General features: G+C 39.8%; 2 protein-coding genes across 4 annotated transcripts; one reads left to right on the plus strand and one right to left on the minus strand.

The window, feature by feature from the left end:
- Nucleotides 1–470: 470 nt before the first annotated feature.
- On the minus strand, nucleotides 471–9,492 carry crata (carnitine O-acetyltransferase a). 3 transcript variants are annotated; one of them, XM_062988760.1, is made up of 14 exons: nucleotides 9,460–9,492; nucleotides 7,408–7,686; nucleotides 6,847–6,965; nucleotides 5,761–5,814; nucleotides 5,511–5,676; nucleotides 4,473–4,647; nucleotides 4,103–4,281; nucleotides 3,456–3,556; nucleotides 3,211–3,330; nucleotides 2,702–2,824; nucleotides 2,365–2,500; nucleotides 1,745–1,807; nucleotides 1,313–1,450; nucleotides 471–1,201 (listed from the first exon to the last, which is right to left on the minus strand). In XM_062988760.1, exons 1-14 carry the CDS (start codon nucleotides 9,490–9,492, stop codon nucleotides 986–988), a joined length of 1,902 nt encoding a protein of 633 aa, XP_062844830.1. In that variant the 3' UTR covers nucleotides 471–985. The 3 variants fall into 3 exon arrangements, with proteins under 3 accessions (XP_062844830.1, XP_062844831.1, XP_062844832.1); XM_062988761.1 differs by lacking the exon at nucleotides 9,460–9,492 and adding an exon at nucleotides 9,014–9,121; XM_062988762.1 differs by lacking the exons at nucleotides 2,702–2,824; nucleotides 9,460–9,492 and adding an exon at nucleotides 9,014–9,121.
- Nucleotides 9,493–12,692: 3,200 nt separating this feature from the next.
- ptpa (protein phosphatase 2 phosphatase activator) lies at nucleotides 12,693–25,812 on the plus strand. The gene is made up of 10 exons (XM_062988901.1): nucleotides 12,693–12,734; nucleotides 13,921–14,024; nucleotides 14,410–14,496; nucleotides 14,713–14,838; nucleotides 15,098–15,215; nucleotides 15,885–15,984; nucleotides 16,897–17,021; nucleotides 17,225–17,325; nucleotides 20,607–20,714; nucleotides 24,301–25,812. The coding sequence occupies exons 1-10, from the start codon at nucleotides 12,710–12,712 to the stop codon at nucleotides 24,373–24,375; spliced, it is 969 nt and encodes a 322-aa protein (XP_062844971.1). The 5' UTR covers nucleotides 12,693–12,709; the 3' UTR covers nucleotides 24,376–25,812.
- Nucleotides 25,813–26,960: the final 1,148 nt, after the last annotated feature.

The raw sequence follows: 26,960 nt of genomic DNA on the forward strand, positions 1-26,960 counted from the left end.
AATAAATCATTTAAGGTGAAAACTACTGTATGTAAGACACAACTCTTTGCAAAGATTAATGGACAGAAGTGTAAAAGATACGATTCTGTATGTTTGTATGAATCCACATGTGTGAAAACCTGAACCACACAGTGTGTACTAAAATGGTTCATCCCAAATGGAAATGACACTATTGCTCAGGCACTATCTGTATTTAAGATGTTTTAGGATCATGGAGACTGTTTGTCCTTGCAGATAATAGAGAGATTTTAGAGCTGTTTTGCTACTTAGTGAATACATCTGTAAATTCTTCCAGCAGACAGAAGAAACACATGCTGGTACTGCTCACATTTAAGCTGTAAACGCCACAAGTATAGTCACACAGCAAAAGTAATCATAACATTAACTGGCATTAAAGGCTTACCATACCTACGAGAATGTCAGTAATGTTTTTTTTCAGTATTGTCTAATGCCCAGAGAGAAAACAGAACTAGTGCATCCATATGTTGTAATAAAATTACAAGTTACAGCTTTTAGATAAGTGCTATTAAAATAGATAATTACATGAATTTACAGAAAGACATAAAGGCATAAACGGGTCTTACTGAATTTGAACACAATTTGACTTGACTTCATAAATATAACTGAACACAGTTTGAACAATTAAGGGGTTAGGTGCCTTTCTCTGGAGTCTAACAGTAGCAATCTAGCTGTGATGGGGCTTTACAACCTTCTGATTAGTAATTCACTACCTTAACCACCTTAAACTGACTGTACTGGCCAAAAAGGACTTCTCATTTTAATGGATCTTAATTAGCAGTTCTGTAAAGCAGAATCAAAAGTCTCATGATTTTGGTGTGAAGACCAAAGAACAGCATTTAGCAAAGTGATTTACATTCATAACCAATCTAACACCAGGTTACTGGATCCAAACCTCACATTGGACCTAATATCATCTAAAGCACTTCAGGGCAGGATCAGCTGCATACAGTGATGAGAAGAGTCCTCACAGCTTGGCTTTGGGTGTCTGCTCGAGCAGGTTCTTCATATCCAGCAGAGCGTCCTCCAGAGCATGGGCCAACTGGCTGGTGTTGGTATCCGCACAGCTGTTAAAAGCAGAAACAGCGAAGTTGATGTGCCCCTCCATGGGATTATAGCAGACACCATAGCCGTCTGGCACAACAGGGCCGAAACACATAACGCAGTCTGTCTTAGCAGGGACCTGGAATGTGAAAGATGAAGAAAAGAAGGAGGTGGGATGAGAAAGTTAGTAAATAGGGCGAAATTGACTAGGGAGTTCAGCACAGCAGGTATGAAGAGTGGTTGCTTGTACCTGGCTAGTTGAGAGGTTGTAATGGTTGGCTTTAGAGTATGACTTGTCCATGAAGATGTCTGGCACTGCTGGCAAGTCTTCAACAGCTTGCAGCTTCAAGCCGAGCAAATGCCTGTCTAAAGCTTGCCCTCGGATCGCCTACACAAAAAGAAAAAAGCACAGTTGGTGCTTCTTATGATAATGTTTGGTGTTCTGTGAACACAGTGACTGATTAGATGTGTTCACACAAAAAACACAAATCGTTACTAAAACAATACAGCAAATTCAAAAAAAATGACACCGATTGATTTTGCTGTGGAACTGTAAACTTTGTAAAAGTGCCTAATGAGTGTTTTATGGGTAAAGATTTAATCTGTGTCTAATTAAACCAACAAGCATTTAATTAATTTGAATGACACAGTAGCAGAAATGGAACAAAGAGATGCCACTTACCATGTCTGTGTACGCTCTATGTGCCTTTACTGCTTTCTGCAGTAAGGTCACCTTCTCCAAATTCTGTAAATCAAAACATCACAGTCACTATATGTCTATATAGACAAAAAGTATTTATGAGTTTGTTGGGTGTCCCATTTCAAAAACTAATGGTATTAAAATAGAGAGACCTCTGTGTGATCTTTTTAGCTATAACTTGTACGTGAATGCCCCCTTGTGGAGGCTTTATGTTAAATCTTATAGAGACAGTAAGATGCATTGTGTTACCTGGGTCACAGAAAAAAAATCATGGACAAAATGTGGGTCGCTGCACTATAGGACAATCCAAACATAAGAAGCTTGAAGGACCCACTGTGAATGCCCTGGTACCAAATGCCTCCAGATATCACATGGGGTCCATGGCTCGGCAGGTTGGAGCTGGTTTTGGCTCATCGTTGGAAAAGACTGTTTTGAATAATCTGACTTTTCTCAGATCTATCCTGGTACAAGGAGGGTTAAGAGCCTTGCTCAAGGGCCCAACAGCAGCAACCTGGCAGTGGTGGGGCTTGAACCAGCAACCTTCTGGTTACTAGTCCAGTAGCTTAACCACTAGGCTACGGCTTGATCATATATAAACACACCTGTTTGGCGGGGTCATCCATGGCTCGAACAAAGTTGGCTGAGTCGATAGATGCTGAGCGAATGGTGTCGGTTCTACCCAGTTTGAACATGCGCAGAGAGGCGCTCTCATAGGTGGAACAACAACGCTTGTACATTCTGAGTAGTTCACAAGGACACAAAGGGAAAAAAAACATGACATTTTTTATATGCGTAGTTACTGACCCGTTGTACACACACTATATGGACACACTATATGGACAAAAGTATTAGGACACCCCTTTTGTAAATAATGTGTTTCAATCACAACAATTGCTAACAAGTAATAAATCAGTTATAAATAGGAAATTATATGCTTACTTGTAATAAGCTAACTGTAGAGCAACCTGAATAAAAGCATCCGGGCTCATCTTAAAAGACTTCGGCACATTTTTACCAAAATGGGAAAACACAATGACCTTCACATCCAAGTCGTGAACCATTCTGTAAAAAAATAATCCCATCAGGTGATTTAAAATGCACATTTGTATTATTTAAACATCAGTAGTTTCACTAAGATGCCTCTACAGATCGACTGGATTGACTCAATGGGACTTTACACAGACAGTAAACAGAGTCGAGAAATGAGGCAGTGAGCTGTGCAGCACCAGCACTACCAACTGCACAATCTTACCACCCTGTAAACTTTACATGCAGTTTTCACTTTATCTACTTATTACACATGTCAGGGGGGAACATGTTAATCTGCGTCTTATATCGGCCAGCGGAACTGTGGTGCATGTGGCAAAGGAATAGGAAATAAATGAAATCTACAATTTTGCCAGACCACCACATAAAGCGAAGTTGAATATAATCCTTCAGGTTCTCACGTGTTTATGTTCTGCTTGGCCTCCTCGATGTCACTCTTAATCTCCGGTGTGATGTTAAAACTCAGTTTCTGAGGCGTGGGCAGTGGGACCATGGGAGTACGACCCGTCTCGGTCTTCTTCCTAATGCAGGTGTTAAATGAGAAGACGTCTCAATCATCAGCAGCGCTAATAATCCGATCAATTTTAAACCCGGCATCTTTAAAAATACACGTCCATAAAATATTGTGAACTATATTCATACTTACGTGTACTCCACCACATGGTCAATTAGTGCTACGATTGGTGGACCTTCTGCAGGGGCGTGTTCATAGATCACACCGCATGTCCCGTCCTCACCGATAATAAACTACAGAAAAAAACAGCTATCAGAATTAGAAGCTCAGGCTCATACATGGATTTAAAGTTTAAAAGCATTAGATGACTTTCAACACAAACACATTTTCCACAATGGTTCTTTATAGGTGGAACACAGGTGGTGCAGGGGTAAACTGCCCTAACCCACTAAAACTGGGATTCAGGGTTTGAATCCCAGTGGTCCTATCGACTGGTCAGGAGTCTTCATACTGACATGAGTGGCTACATCTGAAATGGGGGGATGGCCATAACCATGCAACCTATCAGAGGTGTGTCACTACATTGCACCTAGTGATTTCAGGGGAAACTGGACCCACCTCAACATTGGCCAGGATAAAGCAGTGATAAAACATAGAAATGATGATTTTGAGGGTTCTTTATATGACAATAAAAAATAAGAATTAAACCCACGTTTTTTGTTACATTAAATAAAAAGGGAATCCCATTTCAAACACTGTTGATTCAATATTTTTCGTTTAGTTTTTAAAATAATCAAAATTTCTACATGTGTTTACCATGTTTAATACTTCACACTAACCTGAAGTGTTTTGTCGAACCAGCGGTTTCCGCTATTCCATCGGCTGCCTCCTCCATGCAACATCTGCACAGCTGCTTGAGAACGGTACATCTCGTCTGAGACTTGAGGCATTGGAGCGTCCAGACACACAGCGAAAATGCTCTTTTGAATGGCCTGTACTGACTCCTTGTTTGTTTTGTCTGAAAGAGGGAAACATATAGTCAGGTTCAAACTCACAACATGGCCAAAGTGCAAATAAAAAGAGACAGCTGTGATTTGTAAACTCTTGTAATGTAATACATTTAAACACTTTTATAGTTAGGTATAAATATAATATAGAAGTTATTGCATAAAAATCTTAACATGCCTGCCTGTTACACTCTTCTCTGACCTTTAATAAGGTTGGTGTAAGCTTTGGCCCAGCTGTTTCGGTGGTTGGAAGTAAGAATGCCGATCGGCTCCTCGCTGTTTTGCAGGGAGGAGTTCAAGATTTTCTCCAGCTGAACACAGAGCTGATCCACGGTCAGTGGTGAGCCATCACTGTTGTACACGTCCAGCATGAAGAACTAGAAGAAGCGGGGAAAACTGTTATTTAAACAGACTTCCAAACAGAATGGGACAGAAAAGCTAAAAATATATATGCTGGCTTTTAGGGTTTTTCCACTTTCACCTAGGAATCACTTTTTTCTACCCAAAACAATTTTTCTGTCCAGTTGTGCTTCCATTTTCCAACCTCTGGTCCGTCTAAAAACAGAGTTTTGTGTTTCAAGTTGAATTGAGTGCAGGTTGCACTAGGTGTGAAATCCATCTGCTCTCATTACAAGAAAGAGATAAATGTCATTTTAAACGTCCAGTTACTTTTCTTTCCAGTTTTACAATAGCAGGGAACAGGATGCTGTGACCATTAGATCAAACACAGACTACATTTACCATACAAACTTTCTAACCTATTAATACTGAATAATTTCTGATACATAAAAAACAACAAAGAAATGAACACTTCAACTTACAATTTTGTATTTAACCCAGCAGCAGGCATTACCCAAATAGATCATCACAAAGGTAGAACATATATTAATAAAATATTGCAATAATAAAATGGTTTTCTTTCTGTCTCCCCTTGTGCAATAATTATATGCACAATTATAGGCACAACAACAACCTGTTAAAGAGATGCAGAACTGTGTTTATGTGAGCAAAATCCTGCAAAAATAACGTCATTTTCCAAATAAGCACAAAATCAATCCAGAGTAAAGACTCAAACAAAGGCACACACAGGCTAGCGTGCAAAATGACAGTATCTGGTTTCTTATAAAAGTATACACAGTATGAATGTGCTGTGCCCTGTGAGCCTGCACTCTCTTAATAGCTCAGCACAACACCCCAGGTTACTGTGTACAAAGGTCACCACTGCTGCCCTACTGCTTACCTGGAAGTTGTGCACCACAGTGATGTGAGTAGGAGGCGTCTTGCTCAAAGCGTGATTAACCACAGAGTCTCTCGGGGCTCCTGGTATGCGACATGAAGACAGGACCCGGTAATACTGGTTCATACACAGTGCTTTTCCACCCAGGTACTCCACTGGCAATGTCTCACTGCAGGACAGAATGTGATGGGTTATGTTTATGCATTGGGAATGTATTACATCAGCAGATGTAAAAGGCAACGTAATTACTCACTGGTCAATCATGGTCTTAAAATCCAGAACTCCAGCTATCAATTTAGCAGCATGCCTATGAGAAACAAATACCAAGTCAGGTAACACTGTAGCCATAAATGTGGTCACAAGACCAAACTCATGATTGTACAAACCTGTATCATGTAAAGTTTTTAAATGCTGCCACTACAACAATGCCACATCAAACAAGAAATAGGACTTACATATAAGCAATAGCAACAAATAGCATAAACCTAATTCAATTAAATGCAGTCATCTTCAATAACCGCTTTATTCTGATCAGGGTCAGGGTGGGACCTTTGCAACTTAGAAACACTGGAGACAAAGCAGAACACCTTAAATAGGACACTATTGCAGTGCATCGCACACTTGGCTATTCACTCATACCTCAAGGCAATTTGGAATGGTCAATCCAAGCTTTGCAGGTCAGTGTGAGGTGGGAAGAAATTGGACTACCCAAAAGACACAGGTATCATAGAAACCTTACAAACAGTAACCAGGGGTGAGGTTCAATCCTAGGTTACCAGTTTCTGCTTTATCTTGCCACCCAGGTTCATAACAACAAAGAATAATATTTTCAACTTATGCATTTTTGTACAATTTAATTTTCTCCAAATGCTTTATCTTGATCAGGGTCTCGGCGGGTCCAGTTCGACTGGGAAACACTGGCCGCAAGGCAGGAAAACCCTGAACAGGGTGTTAATTTTAGGAAGATTTTAGGAAGTAAATCTTGTTCTTATTTTCACTTCCTGTTTAAGCACATGCAGTGAGGGGTAAATAACAAAGTTCACCACACTGGGTTACTGTGTACAAAGGTCATCACTGCTGTCTCACTTATTATTAGAACTGGAACCATGGAACTGATCCTAAATACTGACATAACAACTCATTTATTATATAATGTATTAACATTTGATTTAAGTTTGATATAATACAGCTGAAGTCAAAAGTAAAGGACATGTATGACATTTTGTTTAGTAGTCGCTTTTACCCAAAGCAATAAGGACAACCTTCTGGTCAAATACCTTTACCACTTTACTACCTTTATATTCAACCCTTTGATTTGCACAATACTCAGTGATCTGACCTTATTTGACCCTGGCGGTCACTGAATTCTAAGCGAGGAAGGACGACTCCGGGACTCGAGTGTACAACCACAGGCATTCGATAATCCAGATAGGCCACTTTCAACCACCAGTCCGAGAGCTATGGACAGAATTTGGTAAGAAAGAAAAGAAAACCATTATGAGTAGTAATTAAGGGTATTATTTTTAGGTTTATGAAACACCTTTATATTATTTTATCATCTAACAAGTCCATTAAAAGTCAACATCCCCACACGTAGTATTTTCCATTAAACATGACAAAAGAAAAGCAACCCGCTTCATGCCTGTTCTCTAACTTAGACACAAGTGCACAGACTAAGGTATACTTTAGAAGACCTGTCAAATTAACATAACCAAATATATCATTATTCATTTATTTCATTTACAAGATTTTCACCGTTTTCTCCTGGTCAACACTGTGGTGCATATGGCCACCTCACCTCATTACTTATTCCAATATACATTTTTTAATAAGACACTGATCCTAATCAGTGGTAAACAATCCTGCACAAGACTTTACAACATCTGCCTTAGTACATTACCCAGTTCTCCAGCTTGCTTGCCCGGTGTTCCAGACTCTTCTGCAGTCTCTCGCCCACTCCTCCAGGCAGCTGGAACTCCTCCACAAGCTGTCGTGTATGGTTTAAGTCTTCAGCACCCACAATGGGCTCTAGTGCAGCCAAATATCGATCGCATGTCTGATTCAGTGGTGGCACTGGAAGCTTCGGCAGAGACTCCTGATGGGCGAGGTAACGGCCGGGGATCCAATTCAAGGAAACCGGCTTCACCAGACAGGACGGCTTCACCATACCTGCCTTAGTCTGCAAAATTACAGATGTCGCATCATGTCACGTGAACCTTATAGAGTCTTAGTGTCTGTGTTAATGTCAGTGAGAGAGAGGGTACAGCCACAAAACTGTATGCAAGCAGATATTTGGAACATCATTGTGTACAGCATTGTAGCGGGTAGATTTCCCGTTTACAGGAACTAAGAGGTTACACAAAACAGTGGAGAACCATCAAAATAAAATGGCCATCAAATAGACCTCGAGAATGCATGATTCAGAGTCCAACAGCAGTATTCTTTTTTTCCCCCCCCTTTTTCTCCCCCTTTAGCGCATCCAATTGTTCAATTTGCATCGTGCTTCCTCTCCGTCTATGCCGAACCCCGCCCTGACAGAGGAGATCGAAGCTAACCCGTATCCCCTCCGAAACATGAGCAGCAGCCGGATGCATTTTTGCCACCCTCACATTGATGAGTTTGGCGCCACCTAGCGTTGCATGCGGAGAGACACACCCTAAGGGCACTCTTCCTCATCTCTTGTGCAGGCGCCTCTAATCAGCCGGCAGAGGTCGTAATCGCATTCTGACAGAGAGAGACCCACATCCGGTTCTTTGTCCCGCCCCCCCAACTGAGCAACCGGCCAATCGTTGCTCATACAGCCGCCCAGCCTCGAACCGGGGAGGCAGAGCTGGATTCGATACGAGGTACTCAGAATCCAGCTCTGGTTGCAGCGTGTCTTTTTACCGCTGCGCCACCTGAGCGGCCCTAACAGCAGTATTCTTTACATCACTTTAGCAAGAAGGTCCTGGGTTCGATCCCCAGGTGGGGCGGTCCAGGTCCTTTCTGTGTGGAGTTTGCATGTTCTCCCTGTATCTGCGTGGGTTTCCTCCGGGTGCTCCGGTTTCCTCCCACAGTCCAAAGACATGCAAGTGAGTGTTCGATATAACCTTGAGAAGTGATTAATCTTGTGTAACGAGTAACTACCGTTCCTGTCAGGAATATAACCAAAGTGTAAAACATGACATTAAAATCCTAATAAACAAACAAACATCACTTTAGCCAATGCACCTGTTCCAACTTTTTGGAACGTGTTTAGGCATTAAATTTGAAATTATATGAAACTTTAAATAAATAAAAAACCAGGTTAAACATCATCTGCTGTATTTGTAGTGTTAATTAAATAACAATGAAAGTGTCGATTATGATCATTCTGAGAATTATAATAGTACTGCGTTTTTGAGGATCAGAATCAAAGATCTGAAATATCTAACATATAAAATAATAAGACTAAAACAGTGTGTAATCACAGTTGAATATTTTATTTCTATAAATACTAGGTTGATAGCTATTTTTAAAACTCTTACCTGGCTATATCCTGTGTAGATAGCTCGAAGTAAACCCGGTTGTTGGTTAACCTACTTGGTTTTAACCACTATAATGACTATATTGTAGTTAATAAATGGTAGTCTAGACTCTATGGCAGGTTAGGTATGATATGTTATAAGTGGACTTGTATAGGCAGGTATTTAGACTGTGTAGTAAATGCAGCTTTATCATTTTCACTGCAGTTCCAAAGGTTATCTTATTAACCGGATTACTTCATCTTGACCGTTAACCATTCAGCCCCAGTCACTGGATTGCTACTGTTAGCTGCTAAGATGCTAAGCTACAGAACTTACTGATCATAATCAGACTGCTAACAGTTGTCCGTACTGTTTGCTAACAAACTGCCGTTGCTCACATTAGCGCGTACGTGGCTGTTTACAGGAATACCTGTTATACTGTGGTAATTAACATTCTTCCTACTTACCACAGTCCGGGTCAGAAAACCCAGCATAGTCATAGTGGAAGTAATTTAACTGAAACGCCCCCTAGAAAACAGCACCAGCCGTCCTGAAGAACCAGGAGTTTCTCCCCAACTAGCACCAGCACGGGCGACTCTACTACACTGCTGCCCGTAACGGCTACAGGCTGGGTTGCCAGGTCTGCCTAAAATCAAACATTTACATTTACAAACGTCGGCATTCAGCAGACGCTGTTATCCAGAGCGACGTACAGAAGAGCTTCCATAGTGAACATTACCTTACTCTAGTTTAAGTTTGTTTGTTTTGTTTGTTTATTAGGATTTTAACGTCATGTTTTACACTTTGGTTACATTCATGACAGGAACGGTAGTTACTCATTACACAAGATTCATCAGCACATCGAACACAGTCTTGGACAATTTAGTGTCTCCAATTCACCTCACTTCAGAATCAGAACCAGGCTTTATTGGCCAAGTATGCTCACACATACAAGGAATTTGTTTTTGGTTACACAGATGCTTGCAGTGCACGAAAAATACAATACAGACAATCTTATTCACACAGCTCACTCTCTCCTTAAACACACACATTCATATCTGTAAACATAGAAAACATTGTAAACATCAGCATGTGCAATTCACATTGTGGGTTTAAGAAGGTGCAGTTTTGTGCAATATAAAAACTATAGAAAATAGAAAAATATATAAATGAGAAATGAAAGTGAATGTGAAAAATCCTGTGTATGCCATTACATAAATGAAATAGGTAGTTTTTGATGTGCAAGTGTCCCGAGCATTAACAGTACAGTAGTGTTCAATTGTTCATGAGCATAATGGAGTTTGGAAAAAAGCTTCTTTGTTGCCTGGTCGTTCGGGTCTTCATGTGGCTGAAGCGTCGGCCTGATGGAAGGCGCCGAAACAGGTGGTGGCCAGGGTGAGACGGGTCAGTGATGATTTTCTCTGCACGCTTCCTGGTTCTGGAGGCATGCAGATCCAGCAGTGCATGTCTCACTTGCATGTCTTTGTACTGTGGGAGGAAACCGGAGCACCCGGAGGGAACCCACGCGGACACAGGGAGGACATGCAAACCGGACCGCCCCATCTGGGGATCGAACCCAGGACCTTCTTGCTGTGAGGCGACAGTGCTTCCCACTTAGCCACCGTGCCGCCCACTCTAGTTTAAGTAAACAACAGTCCAAGAACACAAATCTGCTAAAACCCTGTTAGAACCCCCCTTTTGTTTTTTGCAAGAAATGAATTAGTATTAGTGAGTGTTAGTAAGTAAGTACAAGTCAGCTTAAGTGTTTAGTAAAGAGGTGATGAAGGTTTTTAATCATTTTTAAAGACAGCAAGAGACTCGTTCGGACAGACAGAGGAAGTTTGTTCCACCACTTGGGTGCCAATACAGAGAAGAGCCTTGATGCTTGTCTTCTTTGAGTTCTGGGAGGAGGATCAAGTCGAGCGAGACTAGTGGCTTGGAGCTTGCGAGGTACAGAGCGGGGTTTGATTAAATGGCTGGTCCATTTTTGGCTTTGTAGGCGAGCATCAGTGTTCAAACCTGTCAACGAATAAGCCACCAATAAATGATATGTATCAGTCATTTATCGATTTATTGAAATATTAGTGTTTAGTTACAGCTTCATTATAAAACAAGGATAGCAAGCCAGAAATATAATCTGGACGCCAGAATCTATTGCACACGTACTAACAAATTTACACCTTCTATACACTTAGTATTTGGACCCCTGACCATAAGCTTGGGCACGTCACTTCAAAAACAAATGATATTAACATAGAGTGACCTCTATGTGATCATTTTAGCTATAACAACATCCACTGTTCTAAAACTTCTCACAAGGCTATGAGGTATGTCTGTGAGAATTTGCGCCTATTCAGTCTAAAGAGCATTTGTTTGGCTAAGCACTGATGTTAGTCAAGAAAGTCTTGAATTGATTTATTACACCTGTTAGCAATTGCTGTGGCTGAAACACATAAAATACGTACTTAGGATGCACAATTAATAGAAAAAGTTACTAACAATTAAGTACACTCTTAAAGGTACGTTAAAATCTCGGTCTTGTGGAGGAACGTCCACCGGCTAAACACAGGTGACAGATGAATGTTTTACATCTAATAAGAGCAAACATTAAGTATTAAAAAGTGTCACAAACAAACAAGTGCCAGTGATAGCTCAGTGGTTAAGGTACTGGACTAGTAAACAGAAGGTTGCCGGTTCAAGCCCCGCCACCACAAAGTTACCACTGTTGGGTCCCTGAGCAAGGCCCTTAACCCTCAATTGCTCATCGTGTTCCGCTCATTGTGTGAGTCGCTTTGGATAAAAGCGTCTGCTAAATGCTGAAAATGTAAATGTAAATGAAATCAACCTGTGGTACATTATTGTACACTAATTTCAAGAATGAATTGGATGTTTTGCATTGACCCCTCAAAGATGACATGAAATTACAACAATAACTGAGTCAGCGGTTCTCAGACTTTTTACAGCCAAGGGTCCCTCCCATTTGTGTGCATAAATTAATTACAGTATTGAAAAATGAAATAAATTAATCAAATAAGTAATATATTTATTTAATAAAAATATGCATATATTAGGGACATTGCACATTGTTTCTTCTTTTTATTATTATTATTTACATTTATTAAATTTATATTTAAGGTCCACAGGGATTTCTTGAGCACAATTTTAATGCACTTTGCAGCATTAACAGTGTCCAACAATTTTTTAAATTATGTGAACTTTCAATTTAAATTCGTTTTATTTAAGTAACCATTAATTTAAATGTTTTTCAATGCACAGTTATAAGAAAACATTTTCACTGTGACAGTTTTAGATATTTCTCAAGTTTTAATAAGTGGTATGTGTACTATAGAAAGTCACAGCCTATATCATGTATACACTTGTTTATTTTATCATTTAATCTGGATTAGGAAAAAAAACCCATTTCTGTTAACAGTACATAACAAACCCCCTTGGATCCCCAGATCCCATTTACAGAATCACCTCCCTGTGTAGTGCACTATTTAGTTGGTTGGTTTTGTACGTACAGCTTTTTTTTTCCTATTACAACTCGAGAAGTTCATTCTATTTGGTTGCGTCTCAAACCGCACACTATGCACTGAATAGTTTAGAAATAACTGTCAACAAGACTGAATGTAGTGCACTATTATTAGAACTATTAAGTACAATAGTTTGCGATTTGGGACACGATCAGTGTTGCCACATTTGCCATCGTCAAACATGGCGGAAACTGAGCAGCAGGCAGGTAAATTTATTGAAATAGCATCTGCATTATGATAGACTATCTAATTAAAATATTCTAGAACAATCGTATACGCTGGATGATCAGACATATCAGATTCGTATGAAGTTGACGCGTTTTAAAGTTTTTACCGTCTCATTCAGTTTGAGCTAGCCAAACATAAATTGCGTTTACTTCTTTGTGTACCTGTATTGCGACAGGACCCGCCTTCTGCTCTGGGATTGGCTATTAACGCGCTGTGGAAAATATTCGGCCAATGAAAGTGTAGAACGTTGTGCCGCTATTGGCAGAATCATATCAGCCAATAATATTTTATGCGAACAGGCTTTTTGAAAACGGGTGGAATCAGGCTAGCTAACGTATTGTTAAGCTTGAATAATGCAGACATAAAAACAGTTATTAGGAATATTTTCAAGTATAGTTTGGACAGACTTTACAGTTTATAACTGTCACCAAGCTGCTGTATGAGCATCCTTTTGTGTAGATTGCATGCTTTTTTATTTTAAACTCTGAAGAAATGCAGCCTAGCTACACAATGAGCACAAAGTGCATCATCAAATAACTGCAATAAATCATACAATGGCAGATTAAATTTCATTAAATGGGAAGAAAGTTATGCAATATCATTTAACGTGGTAGCATGGTCTCCTGATATCCTGTTTATGATTATGATTGACCTTGGTTAATCATAATGTAAATAAGAGACTGTTGAGACTAACATTAGTGAAACCTGGAAAGCAGCATTTTAAATCTTAACTGGGGCTTTACTGTTTATTGCTGGTATTGTATTCAGTCCCAATTGTTACACGCCTTGAATAACACTGGTAGCCTAGTGGGTAAAGCCTAGGAGTATCAATTAAAAGGTTGAGCGTTCGAATCCCAGCTCTGTTCTTCAACCACAGTTGGGCCCTTGACCCTGTCTGCTCCAGGGGTGCTGTACAATGGCTGACCCTTGCGCTCTGACCCCAGCTTCTAAATAAGCTGGGATATGCGAAGGAACGGATTTAATTGTACTGTACACCTGTATATGTATATATGACAAATGAAGACATTCTATTCTATCTTTCTATAAAAGCGTCTGCAAAATGCCATGAATGAACATTACCTCCCTGCTGGAATTAGTATTGTATCACCTGTTTAGAGCTTTTCTATTAGTATTATGAATGATTTTGATTTGCTGTTTGCCCAGGTTCCTCTCCTGAAGATGACAGGCCTCCTATACCCACCAACTTTATGGTACCAAAGAAGGAGATCAGCATGGTACCTGATATGGGCAAGTGGAAGAGATCTCAGGTGGGCATCAGTGTATATACTGACATACATGTATATCAAATGTATATGTGTGACTTCTGTTGTGTTCAGGACAGTATTTATTTGCATTTATGGATGCAGCAATAAGAAAAAAATTAATATCTTAAATATCTGTTACATTCTCTGCTTCTGCTCATTACAAAAAGTTAAAAAATATAGTAATCCAATCCCTTGGATATTTCATTACTATTTTTTTGAGAGTAGACACAAAAATGCCTAATGAAAAATCAATCAGCTTTTTTGATGTATTGAGGCAAAATGATTTCAGATTAACTTAACTGTAAGCCCGTTGATCTGATTCTAAATAAAATACTTTGTACTGGCTAAGATTGTATTTCAGGTTTGTTTTTGTTTTTTTCGTATGCAGGCATATGCAGACTACATGGGATTCGTTCTGACTCTTAATGAGGGGGTGAAAGGAAAGAAACTGATGTGTGAATTTCCAGTTTCTGAGGTATGGGTGCAGTCGTTGATCACGCCTGATCTTACTTTGAATGACAAAAGACAGAGTGGCATTGGCTGAATTTGCAGACTGATGTGTTGATGGGGCTGTTAATTGGGGCTGTTGGATGAAACCAGTGTGTATTTTCTATTTTTGTTTACTGCCTCCATTCATCTGGTGTCTCTGTCCTTACTTGCTTCTATTTTTTATTCCCTTTTTCCATATCAGACAGTGAAGAAGCTGCTGTCTTTGTTAGATACTTTAGATCACTGGATAGATGAGACACCACCTGTGGACCAACCTTCACGCTTTGGCAATAAGGCTTATCGTACCTGGTATGCCAAACTAGACCAGGTATGAACACTGTGTGTGTATTAGTACAATTTTTGACTGTTCAAATAAGCTTTGTTCCTTATGATCTAATCTTACACCCCTTTTCATTAACATGGTTTTTATAAGATCCTCTTTACCTTTCCACATAAATATAGCAGTACCACATAAATCTCAAATAATCACAGACCTTTGTTGTTGAAATATTTTTTTTTTTCATTTCAACTTTGTTAAAATGTATTTATTTTTGAGTTTGTGTGTGTGTGTGTGTGTGTGTGTGTAGGAGGCTGAAGCTTTGGTCTCTGCTGTTCTACCTGCTGACCGTGCTGCTGCCGTTCCAGAGATTGCTGTGTACTTAAAAGAGGCAGTGGGCAACTCCACAAGAATCGATTATGGCACAGGTTTATTTGTGTTTTTTGAATATTTAATATTTACAACATGATTTTCTGTTGATTCCAAAAGCTTAACATCATGACCAAGAGCAAGTTTGAGTACTCAAAATTCTAAAGTCCTAACATTATGTCAGTGCCTCGAACAACTAGACAGTGGCATTAAACCAAATAAAAACATAGAGAATGTAGAAAAAAATCAAGAATTCATTGCCGCAGTACAGTTGTGGCCTCTGATTACACCAGCACTGAATAATCTAGAGAGCTTAGCATGTCTGTTGGAACATGATACTGCTCCCTGAGACTTCATTGCGGGCGGGTGAAAAGATGCAGCTAGTGAAGGGGGCATGTTTTAGACCCTTTTTTATCAGCATGAGAGATACTGTTTGTGGCATGATTTTAACAGGTGGGAATTGGAGATGACTAGATAGGGAACAAAAAGTACACGAAAAAAGAAATGTACAAAAATGTTTTTTTTTTTTATTTCGTATGTCAACTAGTTCCACTAGATGGCGCTGTTGAATCAGAAATAACACAGATTTCCTCACGCCAGTGTGGAAAATCAGCTGCTTTGCACGTAGTGTATAGACTAAAGTGTGTGTGTGTGTGTGTGTGTGTGTGTGTGTGTGTGTGTGTGTGTGTGTGTGTGTGTGTGTGTGTGTGTGTGTTTTTTTTTTCCAGGTCATGAAGCGGCCTTTGCGGCATTCCTCTGCTGCATTTGTAAAGTAGGAGCACTGCGAGTGGACGATCAGTTGGCCATCATTTTCAAAGTATTTGACAGGTCAGTTGAGATGCAATAACAGGCCTTAACATTTCTCACTGGCCGATTTATTACAAACTACTTTAATTGTGTCCTGGATCCCACAAAGTATTTGAAATTTTCCGTTTAAGATTTGGTCCATACTGACAAAATATTATTGACATAATGCGATTCATTTTCTCAAAGCTGCTCGGCTGAATTTAAATCTAGTAACTGGGGTGACCACTGTGTTGTTAACATAACTGTTCTTTTACTTACCTGTTTTGTACCATAGTTACCCAGCTTTATGTTATGTCTGTGGTACAGAATCCCAGGAATGGTTCAGCTGTGTGTGTAGTACGGAGGGAGTGTAGAAAGGCATGTGGCATGTCTGTTCAAGCATGTATGAATGAACGACTCCTGTCGGCTGCTCCCGTTAGGGGTCTCCACAGCGGATCATTCGTCTGCATGTTTGTCTTGGCACAGTTTTTACACTGAATGACCTTCCTGACACAACCCTCCTATTTATCCGGGCTTGGGACCGACAATAAGGGTGCACTGATTTTGTTCCCACTAACAGCTAGGTTTACGTACCGCCTTGCGCCTTCTGTATTTGTCAGCCTAACCTGGGATTTGAACCCCGGAACTCAAGCACTGCTGCCACACAAACTTATTCTAGCATGTATATAAATTGCATTAGATATAATACACTAAAAATCATTCTGTCTTTATTGATAGGAATAAGCACTATTCTAATACCAGATTAAGTACATGATTGCTAGAATTGGTTTGGCTACTCGAATGAATAAATAAATACATTCATCCTTAATTATAATTAGAAATATTCTATAATATATAATTCAGGCAATAAATGTGTGTCAAATATTAAAATCTAGCATTTATTTGCATAAATAGCTGAAATAACTTTTATTTAATTGGCTCTGATTGGTCCAGGTATCTGCATGTGATGCGCAAGCTGCAGAAAACGTACCGGATGGAGCCAGCGGGGAGCCAGGGTGTGTGGGGACTCGATGACTTTCAGTTTTTGCCCTTCATATGGGGAAGCTCTCAGCTCATAGGTAACTACCCATACATATACTGCCTATACTGAGTGTTGTTACCATATTGCCTAACCTGTCTCTCCCCTTTGCTAAAATAATGGAATGAGAATTTTAGTTAGGAAAGTCATGTTCATTTCAAATGTAGAAAGAGACAAAGAGAGACATCTTGTGGTGACTTGTGGAAATGCTCTGATCGTTTCTTCCCTCTTGTTGTTCCACAGATAACCCCACACTGGAGCCTCGGCATTTTGTAGAAGAGAAGGTGGTGAACGAACACCACCAGGACTACATGTTCCTAGAGTGCGTCAAGTTCATTAATGAGGTGTGTGAGTCTGTCTGATGTTGCGGTTTAGATGCGTGTGTGTGTGTGTTATGAATAAAAGACAAAACAAGCAAGACGAGCGGGAGAGGGAAGGCGGTGGTGGGAATTATGAGATTAACTCTGAGAATAGGGCAGTTTGCCTAGATTGTACACTTACAATTTAAGGACTATTTTATTTGGGTTACATTGACATACTCTGACTACACTGACTATATACAAGTACAAGGTTCCTTCAGGAGACGGGTGCAACACAAGCAATACAATATAATATACACAGTGTGGTAAATATAAAGACCTACATTAAATACGTAAATGTATTTTGTGAACGGTACATTGAGGATGTTATTCCGCTGCTTTACCAGTAGATGGCACTGGAGCACTGGCAGCATTTTTTGGTTAAGTGACATCTGCTGGTCAAGCAGTAAAATAGCAAGCATGTCCTTCACATTCTGTTCATGTGTAGTGAGTGAACCAACAGTTCTGAAAGATGCCATATTCTTTAGTAAATCCATTTGATTTAAAAATAAAAATCACAGGACAACAAAATGCCTTTATTTTGGTCAATTTGCCTTTATTTTTTTTTATGCCAATACATGCCCAAATCTCTTTATACTGACTTGAAACAACATGAGGCTACTTATTCCAATTTTCAAACGATATAGTTATTTGGAATTCGAATTGTATGTGAAAGCATTTTTATCAGCCGCATTAATTTCAGCTTTCTGGTTCAATTCAAGCCGTAAGAGTTACATTGAAGACATACAGTCAGTGTACTCAACTATGTCTGTGTCACAGTAATCAGGAACCGGATGACTTTCAGACCTAGTGAGCCTTGATTTGGGCAAGTGGAACGTTGTGTTAACTGGATTTGTTTCATCACTACCACTTTAACGCTGTGTGCATGTGTGTTTGTTTCGGTACATCAGTAAATGAGAAGAGCGTAGAGGATGCTGCAGCTGTGGCTACAGAATGACAACTTCCCAGAATGCAGAAAAGAGAGCAAAGGACGAAAGGGGGGGTAGGGAGGGGTGTAGTCCAAACTGAATTTACCACACACTACACTACAGTACACACACACACACACACACACACACAGAGTTTCTCTCTCCTTGTATATCCGCGGTGTGTTTGGGCACGTCTAGTTTTGTAGTGCCATTCTTAGGAGACGACCTGGCAAAGCTCCCTGACATACACGTGACACACACGTTACTCACACATGCTCGTTTAACACACACACACACACTTACGCACACACACACACGTTCATTATATGGGTCTTTTTCGCTCAGTCTCTCAGGGAGGTTATGTGTGGAGCATTCGGCTCACATGAGTCATTTCCTTCCCCACAAGCTGTTGTGAATCACTCGCTCCCCCATCCCTCCCTCCCTCCTTCTGCTGGGCCCCACTGGAAAGTCCAGCTTTAAGGGCAGGCTGGGAAAGTGTGTGCGTGTGTCCGTGTGTGCGTGTGTCTTTGTGTGTGCGTGAAGCCACACAGCACTTTCATTCATAAGCTCATTTTCCTTAAGGCATATACCCCCCTACACCAGTCCTCATCTACTACTGGTCCCAGTGAACAAGCCCAAAGCTACTACTAATATTACCATTAGCAATGAAACTGTCCTCCTGATACAGCAAAAAAACATCTCAACATACATTTTAGCAATACAGAATATTAATAGAATTGTATTTAGCTGCTGTTGTTATATGTAGGTCTTATTTTATTTCGAGATTGTGGCCATTTACCAAGGGAGTCTGCCATATTTTTGTTTGTGAGCATAAAGGCTCTTGGGGAAAAGACTATAACAATAATGGCAGCTTGTACAAGATCCAGTGACTCAGTTGGACATATGCCTTTATATGTTGGATCATTGTTATGCTGCATAACCTAATTACACCTCAGCTTTAGCTAATGGACAGGTCACATTCTCCCTTATTGGAGAGATATAGTCATTTTTTTATGTTATACTGGACTAACCTGTGTGATCGGGTCAGCTTAGGAACTTTAGTTAATAATTAGTTGATAACTGGCCGTCCAGAAGTAACACTTTTTTGGTGAATGTCATTTTGCAGGTTCTCTGTGAGCAGTATGTATGCCATATCGGTCACCTCTTGATTCATACTGGTCCATAGTGCTGTATTTAGAGTGTAAGGACTACATACTTAGCCTGTTTTTTTACTCAGCCCGTTCCCTAGTCAGGGCTTGAGACCTCAGAAAGCAGTTTTAACCGAGACATGATGGTGACCGTCAGCCCGTCTGTAGCATGCGCACTTATTTTGAACATAACCACTTGCAGCATCAATTTTGGGATATGATTTATTTAGCAGCACAAACCCACATTGTTTTCATAGCTTACATTAATGGCTTTTGTTGCCATGCCACTCCCATCACACTATTTTCTGCCTCTGTGTTCTGCTAGAGAAAGAAATAGAATATGTAAATGATGAATATCTATCATCAGAAGTCGTGACATCATGATTTCATGTCGTATAGTTTTTTATACGCTTTATATGCCTCAGAACAGCTTGAGAAAATGATTGTGCCAGTGTTTTGCGAATTTTTACTTTAATGGCAGTCCTGAATGTGATGCTTCATACACTGACAGGTTGTTATTAATAGCCACTACATTATGCAAGCTGGTGGATGGCGGCTTATTTTAGGTAAAGGGTAGCTAATAAAACAGCAGTTCAATCTTTTGTTTACATGTTGTGTCGGGGGAGCACGGACGCGTGGGTTTCCTCCGGGAGGTCCGGACAATCCTGTCCTGTCATGAATGTAACCAAAGTTAAAATATGATGTTAGAATCCTAGTAAATAATCGAATTAATATAAACATTGTGATCCTTTAGTTTAGTATCATCAGTTACAGGATTTTCAAGGAATTGCAAACGTTTGTTATAAAGATGAACAGTTTATTTATTTATTACTTTATTTATTTAAAGGTGTAATATGTATTAAGGATATTTATTAATTATTCATTCATTGTGAATCCCGCTTGCACAACCACCGACCTGATCAAGGCCACTACTTATCACCTGCCAGTGTTGGCTTCTATACAGAACCAGTTTCAGAGATAGCATATCGCAGCGGCAGCCAGGAAGAAACCCTATCCAACCCTCCCTCCCTCAAACACAGACAGTTGTTCAAACTCGCTACCTGTGCGCCCCGGTCCTGATTTTTACTGTCCTTATTTTACTCGTTTTTATACCATTACAGCAAAGTTAATAGTTGTTTGACATTATTCTGTTATTTCCTTACTTTTTTTCCTTTATTCATTTTTCCAGATGAAAACGGGTCCATTTGCCGAGCACTCGAATCAGCTTTGGAACATCAGCGCTGTCCCGTCCTGGTCCAAAGTCAATCAAGGCCTTATCAGAATGTACAAGGCTGAAGTGAGTACTGAATCACATTACACTCCTGACTCCCTGATTTGTTTGCACACTTTATTATAATGTGGATTTAATTATTCCAAAATGAAAAACTAAAACCTCTAATTTACGAGAGTGTTTAGACTCGTTATTCAATATTTTACTGAAATTCTCTTAAATCTTGTTGGATATGTCTTCACAAGCTTTGCACTCCTGGATTTGGGCAATTTATCCCATTCTGTATGGCAGATTCTCTCATGCTGTGTCACATTAAATTGAGAGACCTCCAGATTTCTCCACAGATGTTTGATGGGGTTTAAGTCTGGGTCACTAAAGGACATTGTGAGATTTGCTCCCAAAGCCACTCCAGTGTTGTGTTGGCTGTTGAAACTTTTGCTCCAGTCTGAGTCACTTAAGTCTTTTTGCTGATCATGTCAGCTACATTCAACACGTGATCTACAAGAAATCCATCGACCCAATATTTAAATACATCCCTGAATGTAAATATAGCCCTGAACGTGCACATTTTTTTGGTGATTTATCATTTTAATGTATTTTTATGTTGTTAAAAACTATATCAGACGCTCAGAATTATAACAATACTGCAAAACATCGCCTTATTTTCTCTAGAACAGTGTACCTTAGTGTTGATGCCATGACGTAAGTCTACGTTTGCTGTAGAATGACCTTAATAAACATTTAATTCATACTAGTGATTTCATATTTAGTTGTGGATTGCGTAACTGCGCTGTAGCCCCATCCTATTACTGTTATCTGAGGAAAAAACAAACCTTTTGTGTATTATTTCATTCAGAAATAGTTTCCGAAGTAGTTTAGAGAAACAGTACGTATGTATCTGCTCTGCCCTCTCAACACCAGAATCCCATCGAGTCTAAAATGATGTCCAGTTTTGGCTTTACATGGAGTGGGAGACGGCATGGTGGCTAAGTGGGTAGCACTGTCACCTCACAGCAAGAAGGTCCTGGGTTAAATCCCGGTGGGGTGGTCCGGGTCCTTTCTATGTAGAGTTTGCATGTTCTCCCCGCGTCTGCGTGGGTTTACTCCGGGTGCGCCGGTTTCCTCCCACAGTCCAAAGACGTGCAAGTGAGGTGAATTGGAGATACAAAATTGTCCATGACTGTGTTCAATATAACCTTGTGATCTGATGAACCTTGTGTAATGAGTAACTACCGTTCCTGTCATGAATGTAACCAAAGTGTAAAACATGACGTTAAAATCCTAATAAACAAACAAACATGGAGTGGGAATGCTACGTGGATCACATTTCTGTTTGATTAGCTGGAAAAAAAGGTTTGTACAGTGGTGCTATCAGCCGGTGTGGCATATACACAGACATGACTGGCAATGTCTAAGGACTAGTGCATAAAAAGCCCAGCCAGTGGGAGGTGCACTTCTCAATGCGCTTTCAGTGCCGGTCCTAAGCCCAGATAAAAATAACAAGGGTTGGGTCATATGGGTAAATCTGGCTTAAAACTGTGCCAAATCAGGTATGCGGACCAGAATGATGCACTGTGGCGACTCCTAAAAAATATACAGGATCAGCTGAAAGAAAAAAATTACACACAATTACGTACAAACAGAGAAGTCATTAGCTTTAGACAATCGTAATTACTAACAAGGGGTTAGATGATCATGCCACGGAATACTGACTTATATTGTTTGTATTATATGAGTGAACATACAATAAACGCATTAAAGAACTGAATTTTATCAGTCAGTTTCTCTGACACGTACACTTAACTTCAGCTGTAACCATGAACTGAGCACAAAATAGTAACCAGAAGTTAAAGACCTAAAGTTCTACTTTCCTGGGAAATCCCAGCGTTGCTTCTGGGAAGTGGTTATTTGTGGACTAGTGAAAAATGTTCTGCTCTCAATCTGCTTCCTTCTTTTCTTTATTTTGTTTTTGATTTTTAAATAATTCTTATTCTTCATAATTTCATAACGAATGTCAGATACAATGCGGAGTATTCTGTCAAGTCTTAGTGCTGCTAGTCTGACAGGGAAGGGTTAACTAGTGTGTGTGTGTGTGTGTGCGCGCGGGCAGGCGTATACGTGCCTGCCTGTAAGTGTGTGTGTGTGTGTGCGTCTGTGTGTGTGCGTCTGTGTGTGTGTGTGTGTGTGTGTGTGTGTGTAAGGAAAGCCCCACCCCCTCCTCCAGAGCCACATCCTGTGTTGTTCGGAGAGCAGCTTGTTCCCCTCCCCTCAGCAGAGCTCTGGGCTGTGGGGCCAGTATGTCTGCGAATGTCCCAACCCCCACCAACACACACACACACACACACACACACACACACACACACACATAGGCGTGCATTCTCTACAGCTGCCCGAGCTCTGCAGTCCTCACTGCCTTGTGTAACTCTGCTTAGAATTACATTTAAAGCACTGAAGAGGCTCACGGTTGTCTTTTTTGTTGTAATCATAATAATAAAATAATAATAATAATTTGTGTCTGATTAAAAGTTAATAAAGACAGAACTCGGCCTTTAGAAAGGTTATAATACGTATTCTAATAACATTTTATTTTATAATAGCCTATAATCTGTACTGTTCTAGTGGTCTCTGTGGTATTATACAATTCTCTAATAACATTAACACTGTCTAGAAAATGGATAAAGTGTAACTACTGGGCTAAGGATAGCTGTTATTTCCTGCTATAACAGGAAGTAAACACATTCCATGCGTTATATTCACAGATGATGGTCAAGGCCACATAGCTACAGCTCAGGCTGTATGAACAGGACATGCATGTGAGCGCCAGGTTCAATGTAATAAAGTGTGTGTGTGTGTGTGTGTGTGACACTGCATCTTTTCTGTCTGACTTGATTAAACACACACACACTGGGTTTACAACTCCAATGAAACCTAAATTCAGTGTCTGATGTTGGGTTCGATTATGATTCCAACACTGTCCGTAGTTCAGCGAGCTTTACACTGTCATGTGCTTACAAACCTGCTGCCAAGCAGTTTAGCTAAAGTTTGTAGCTGATCGCATGGACAAGGAACAAGCAATTCAAGTATGTAATCCAAGCAATTAAAGGTTAAGGGTCTTGTTCAAGGGCCCAACATTGCAGTGGTGGGGCTTGAACTGGCAACCTTCGGATTATTGATCCAGTACCTTATCCACTCAGCTACAACTGCCCAAGGTTAGATGCTTCGCTCTTGCACAGCAGCTCCAAGCCCAGTGCTGATGCAAAGCTTGCTCGACTGTGGACAGTGTCGCCCATGTTCCATGTTGCCTTGACCAGACATCAGAGGTAGCATTTTTAGTGGCAGCGTGGAGAACAATGGGACGCGCCCAGGCCGGTAGCTCCTCTGAAGTTCTAACTCAAAAACCCCAAATGCCAAAAATGAATGCCCCTGGATTTTGAGGCAAGGATTTGATTTTGATCTGCTGTTTGTTTGATACTCAACTAAAAGATATTGGACTTTGTTAGGCTTATTGTAAAACTAAATAAATGAATAAGTGAATTGCATCTCGGCTGAACTGTATCTAACGAGCTGCTAACATCTCTGATGGTCACGGCTGTTTGGAGAAACAGAGGAGTGACGCCCTTTTCTCTTTCTTTCTTCCACTTCTACTTTTCAGTGTCTAGAGAAGTTTCCAGTCATCCAGCATTTCAAGTTTGGCAGCCTGCTCTCCATCGAACCAGTAAAACCATGATCGACACCCGGAAGAACCGACGAAAGAACACAAACAAAACCTTAAATACAAGAATAAACCATGTGTATTACTCACCCCAACCCTGAAGTTTAAAGAACAAAGTTTAAAGTGCTCAGACTAATAAATGTGCCTGCAACCAATATCCTCCTTCTACATCTAACACCCAGTCAGCACAGCTGGAATTATACAGAGCAACATTGGAAATTGAGTTGCCTATAAGTCAGGCAGACACAGTAAAATTTAAACCCTCATTTAAATGAATTGAATTTCCGCTGCATCGCAGGTTATTAAATGTGCAGCGCGAGGTGATGCAGCAAAGTACCACGTATCGTCTCACTGACCTGTTTCATTGTGAGCTTTTTCTCTTTTTCTGTAATAATTTTAGTAACCCATAGAAAAACCAGTCACAGCAAGCTGATACACACACACTTTTAATTAACGTTTTTGTCAAGTACTTAGATTGGGGTTATATTGTTAATATAAGTTCAGCAAAAAATTACTTTGATCAGCTCCCGTTAAGGGTCGCCACAGCGGATTATTCATCCACGTATTTGATTTGGTGCATTTTTATGCCGGATGCCCTTCCTAACACAACCCTCCTATTTTCCGGTCATGGAACCTGCATTAAGAGTGCACTGATATGTCTCCCCATTTGCTAGGTTCACGTAACTCCATGCGCCTACTGGGATTCAAACCCCCAGAACTCCAGGCTATATTATTTTACATACACATATTTGAACTTCTTAATAAGCATGACTAACCTAACTGGTTGTGTTTATGTACAGTGTTAGCTGGACTGTACAGTGTGAACATAGAAATTACAAAATCACATTTCCAAAATCGCATCATGTCCATTTGGCTTAATACGACTAAATTCTGTTTGAATATTTTTATTTGATGTCCATGGTGCAATTTGCAAGAATGTATTTGCAAATTTACAGTTTCAACAATTATATATGAATAATAAGGCAAAAACATGTTTTTTTTTGTTTAAAGTGGGCAGGTTTGTATTATTTTTTTTTTTATTAAGACTGCAGTGATCTTTGAAAAATGGATGATTTTGTGGATGTGTGTGTGTACATCTGCCTCAAAAAGGCCATTTGTTGTTGTATTGATTTTTGCCAGTTCTCAGAATTTGCTTCCTCCTGTATTTGCTGTAAATGTACTTTGTCATTTTGTAACTGTCTGGCATTAATAGCTCGTTTCACATTTTAGATGAACACTCGTAACGTTCACTGCTTTGTTAGGGTAGGTAAGAACAGACAGTTGCTGTCCAACCAAACATCCCTGTAAAAAAGACATTAAAAATTGATCGCTGTATTCTTGCATTTACAATCATAATGCACAGTGCAGAATGTTTAGTCCATGTGAGCTGGTAAACCAGAGAAAACACAGAACAACCACATCATATGTAAATAAATGTTTGATTGAATTGAACTATTTTATAACAAAATATTCTGCTTCATCACTACACTACAGTTTTACTAATGTCACTGCATTTTCCTTCCCGCTGCATGTCATAGTGGTGCAGCAGGTAGTATTGTCACCTCACAGTAAGAAAGGTATAGGTTTGATTCACCAGCCTGGCATCCAGGGTCTTTTTTGTGTTCCCTGTGTACATGAGGGTTTCCTTCGGGTGCTCCGCTTTGCTCCCGCAGATTTAAAGACATGGAGTCAGGTTAATTTGACCTACTGAATGTTGCCCAAAGTGGGTGTGATTTTATCACCATGGGCTCAGAGATTGCCAAACCAGAAGGGATCTTCAGTTTTTGCTTTGCCTATGTGATCAGCAACAAACTTCAGTCAAGCTTTAAGTTGGTCAGTTTGGAGCGGGGGTCAACTTTTTATCTGCAGTTTTTAATTTAGGCCAGTGGAGATCACTGTGACGAAGCTTGCTTGACTATGAACAATCCCAAGATAGCCATGAAACCCATGTTTTTTAGAGGTGTATGTAAAGTTACTTTACTAAATGTTACTACAATGTACACACTTATTAATGACAACGTGGTGTAATATTTACTAATTGCTGGCTGAATTGGGTTTTATCTGGGTTCTGCTGTTTCCTTTCGCCTCTAAAAACCGAGAGTATTTAATCCAATGGGTCACCAGTGTGTTCTTGTCCAAGATGTGTATAATAAAAATAATAATTTATCAGAAGGTCCCAATAGGATGAAAAGCATTTTACTATAACCACATTTTTATAAAGGAATACTTACAAATTTGTATTAATATTGAAACGTAGTATCACTTACTGATGTTTGTTGGTAATAATCAGGAGTTTATATCTTTTATTTGTAGTGGTAATAAAACTGTAGTTACTGACTCACATTTTATCATTAGTCATAATTAGACATTCACATGATGGGCAAAACTGACCAGATTTCACAATAAGACAGAACTAACGTTTCATTATTTAACAATACATAAACAAGTATGTTGATTCTTTTATTTCGAGATTAAGTCATGAGAATCGGATTTAATTACTGTCCATAAGGTCTCATTAGTGTTTCTATAGACATTAAACTAAATGACATTAAAATCTATAGGGATGTTTTTAATGTTCTGAACACAACCAAACAAATTAC

This window comes from Trichomycterus rosablanca, chromosome 26, assembly GCF_030014385.1.
Source record: "Trichomycterus rosablanca isolate fTriRos1 chromosome 26, fTriRos1.hap1, whole genome shotgun sequence".
Taxonomy (NCBI): domain Eukaryota; kingdom Metazoa; phylum Chordata; class Actinopteri; order Siluriformes; family Trichomycteridae; genus Trichomycterus; species Trichomycterus rosablanca.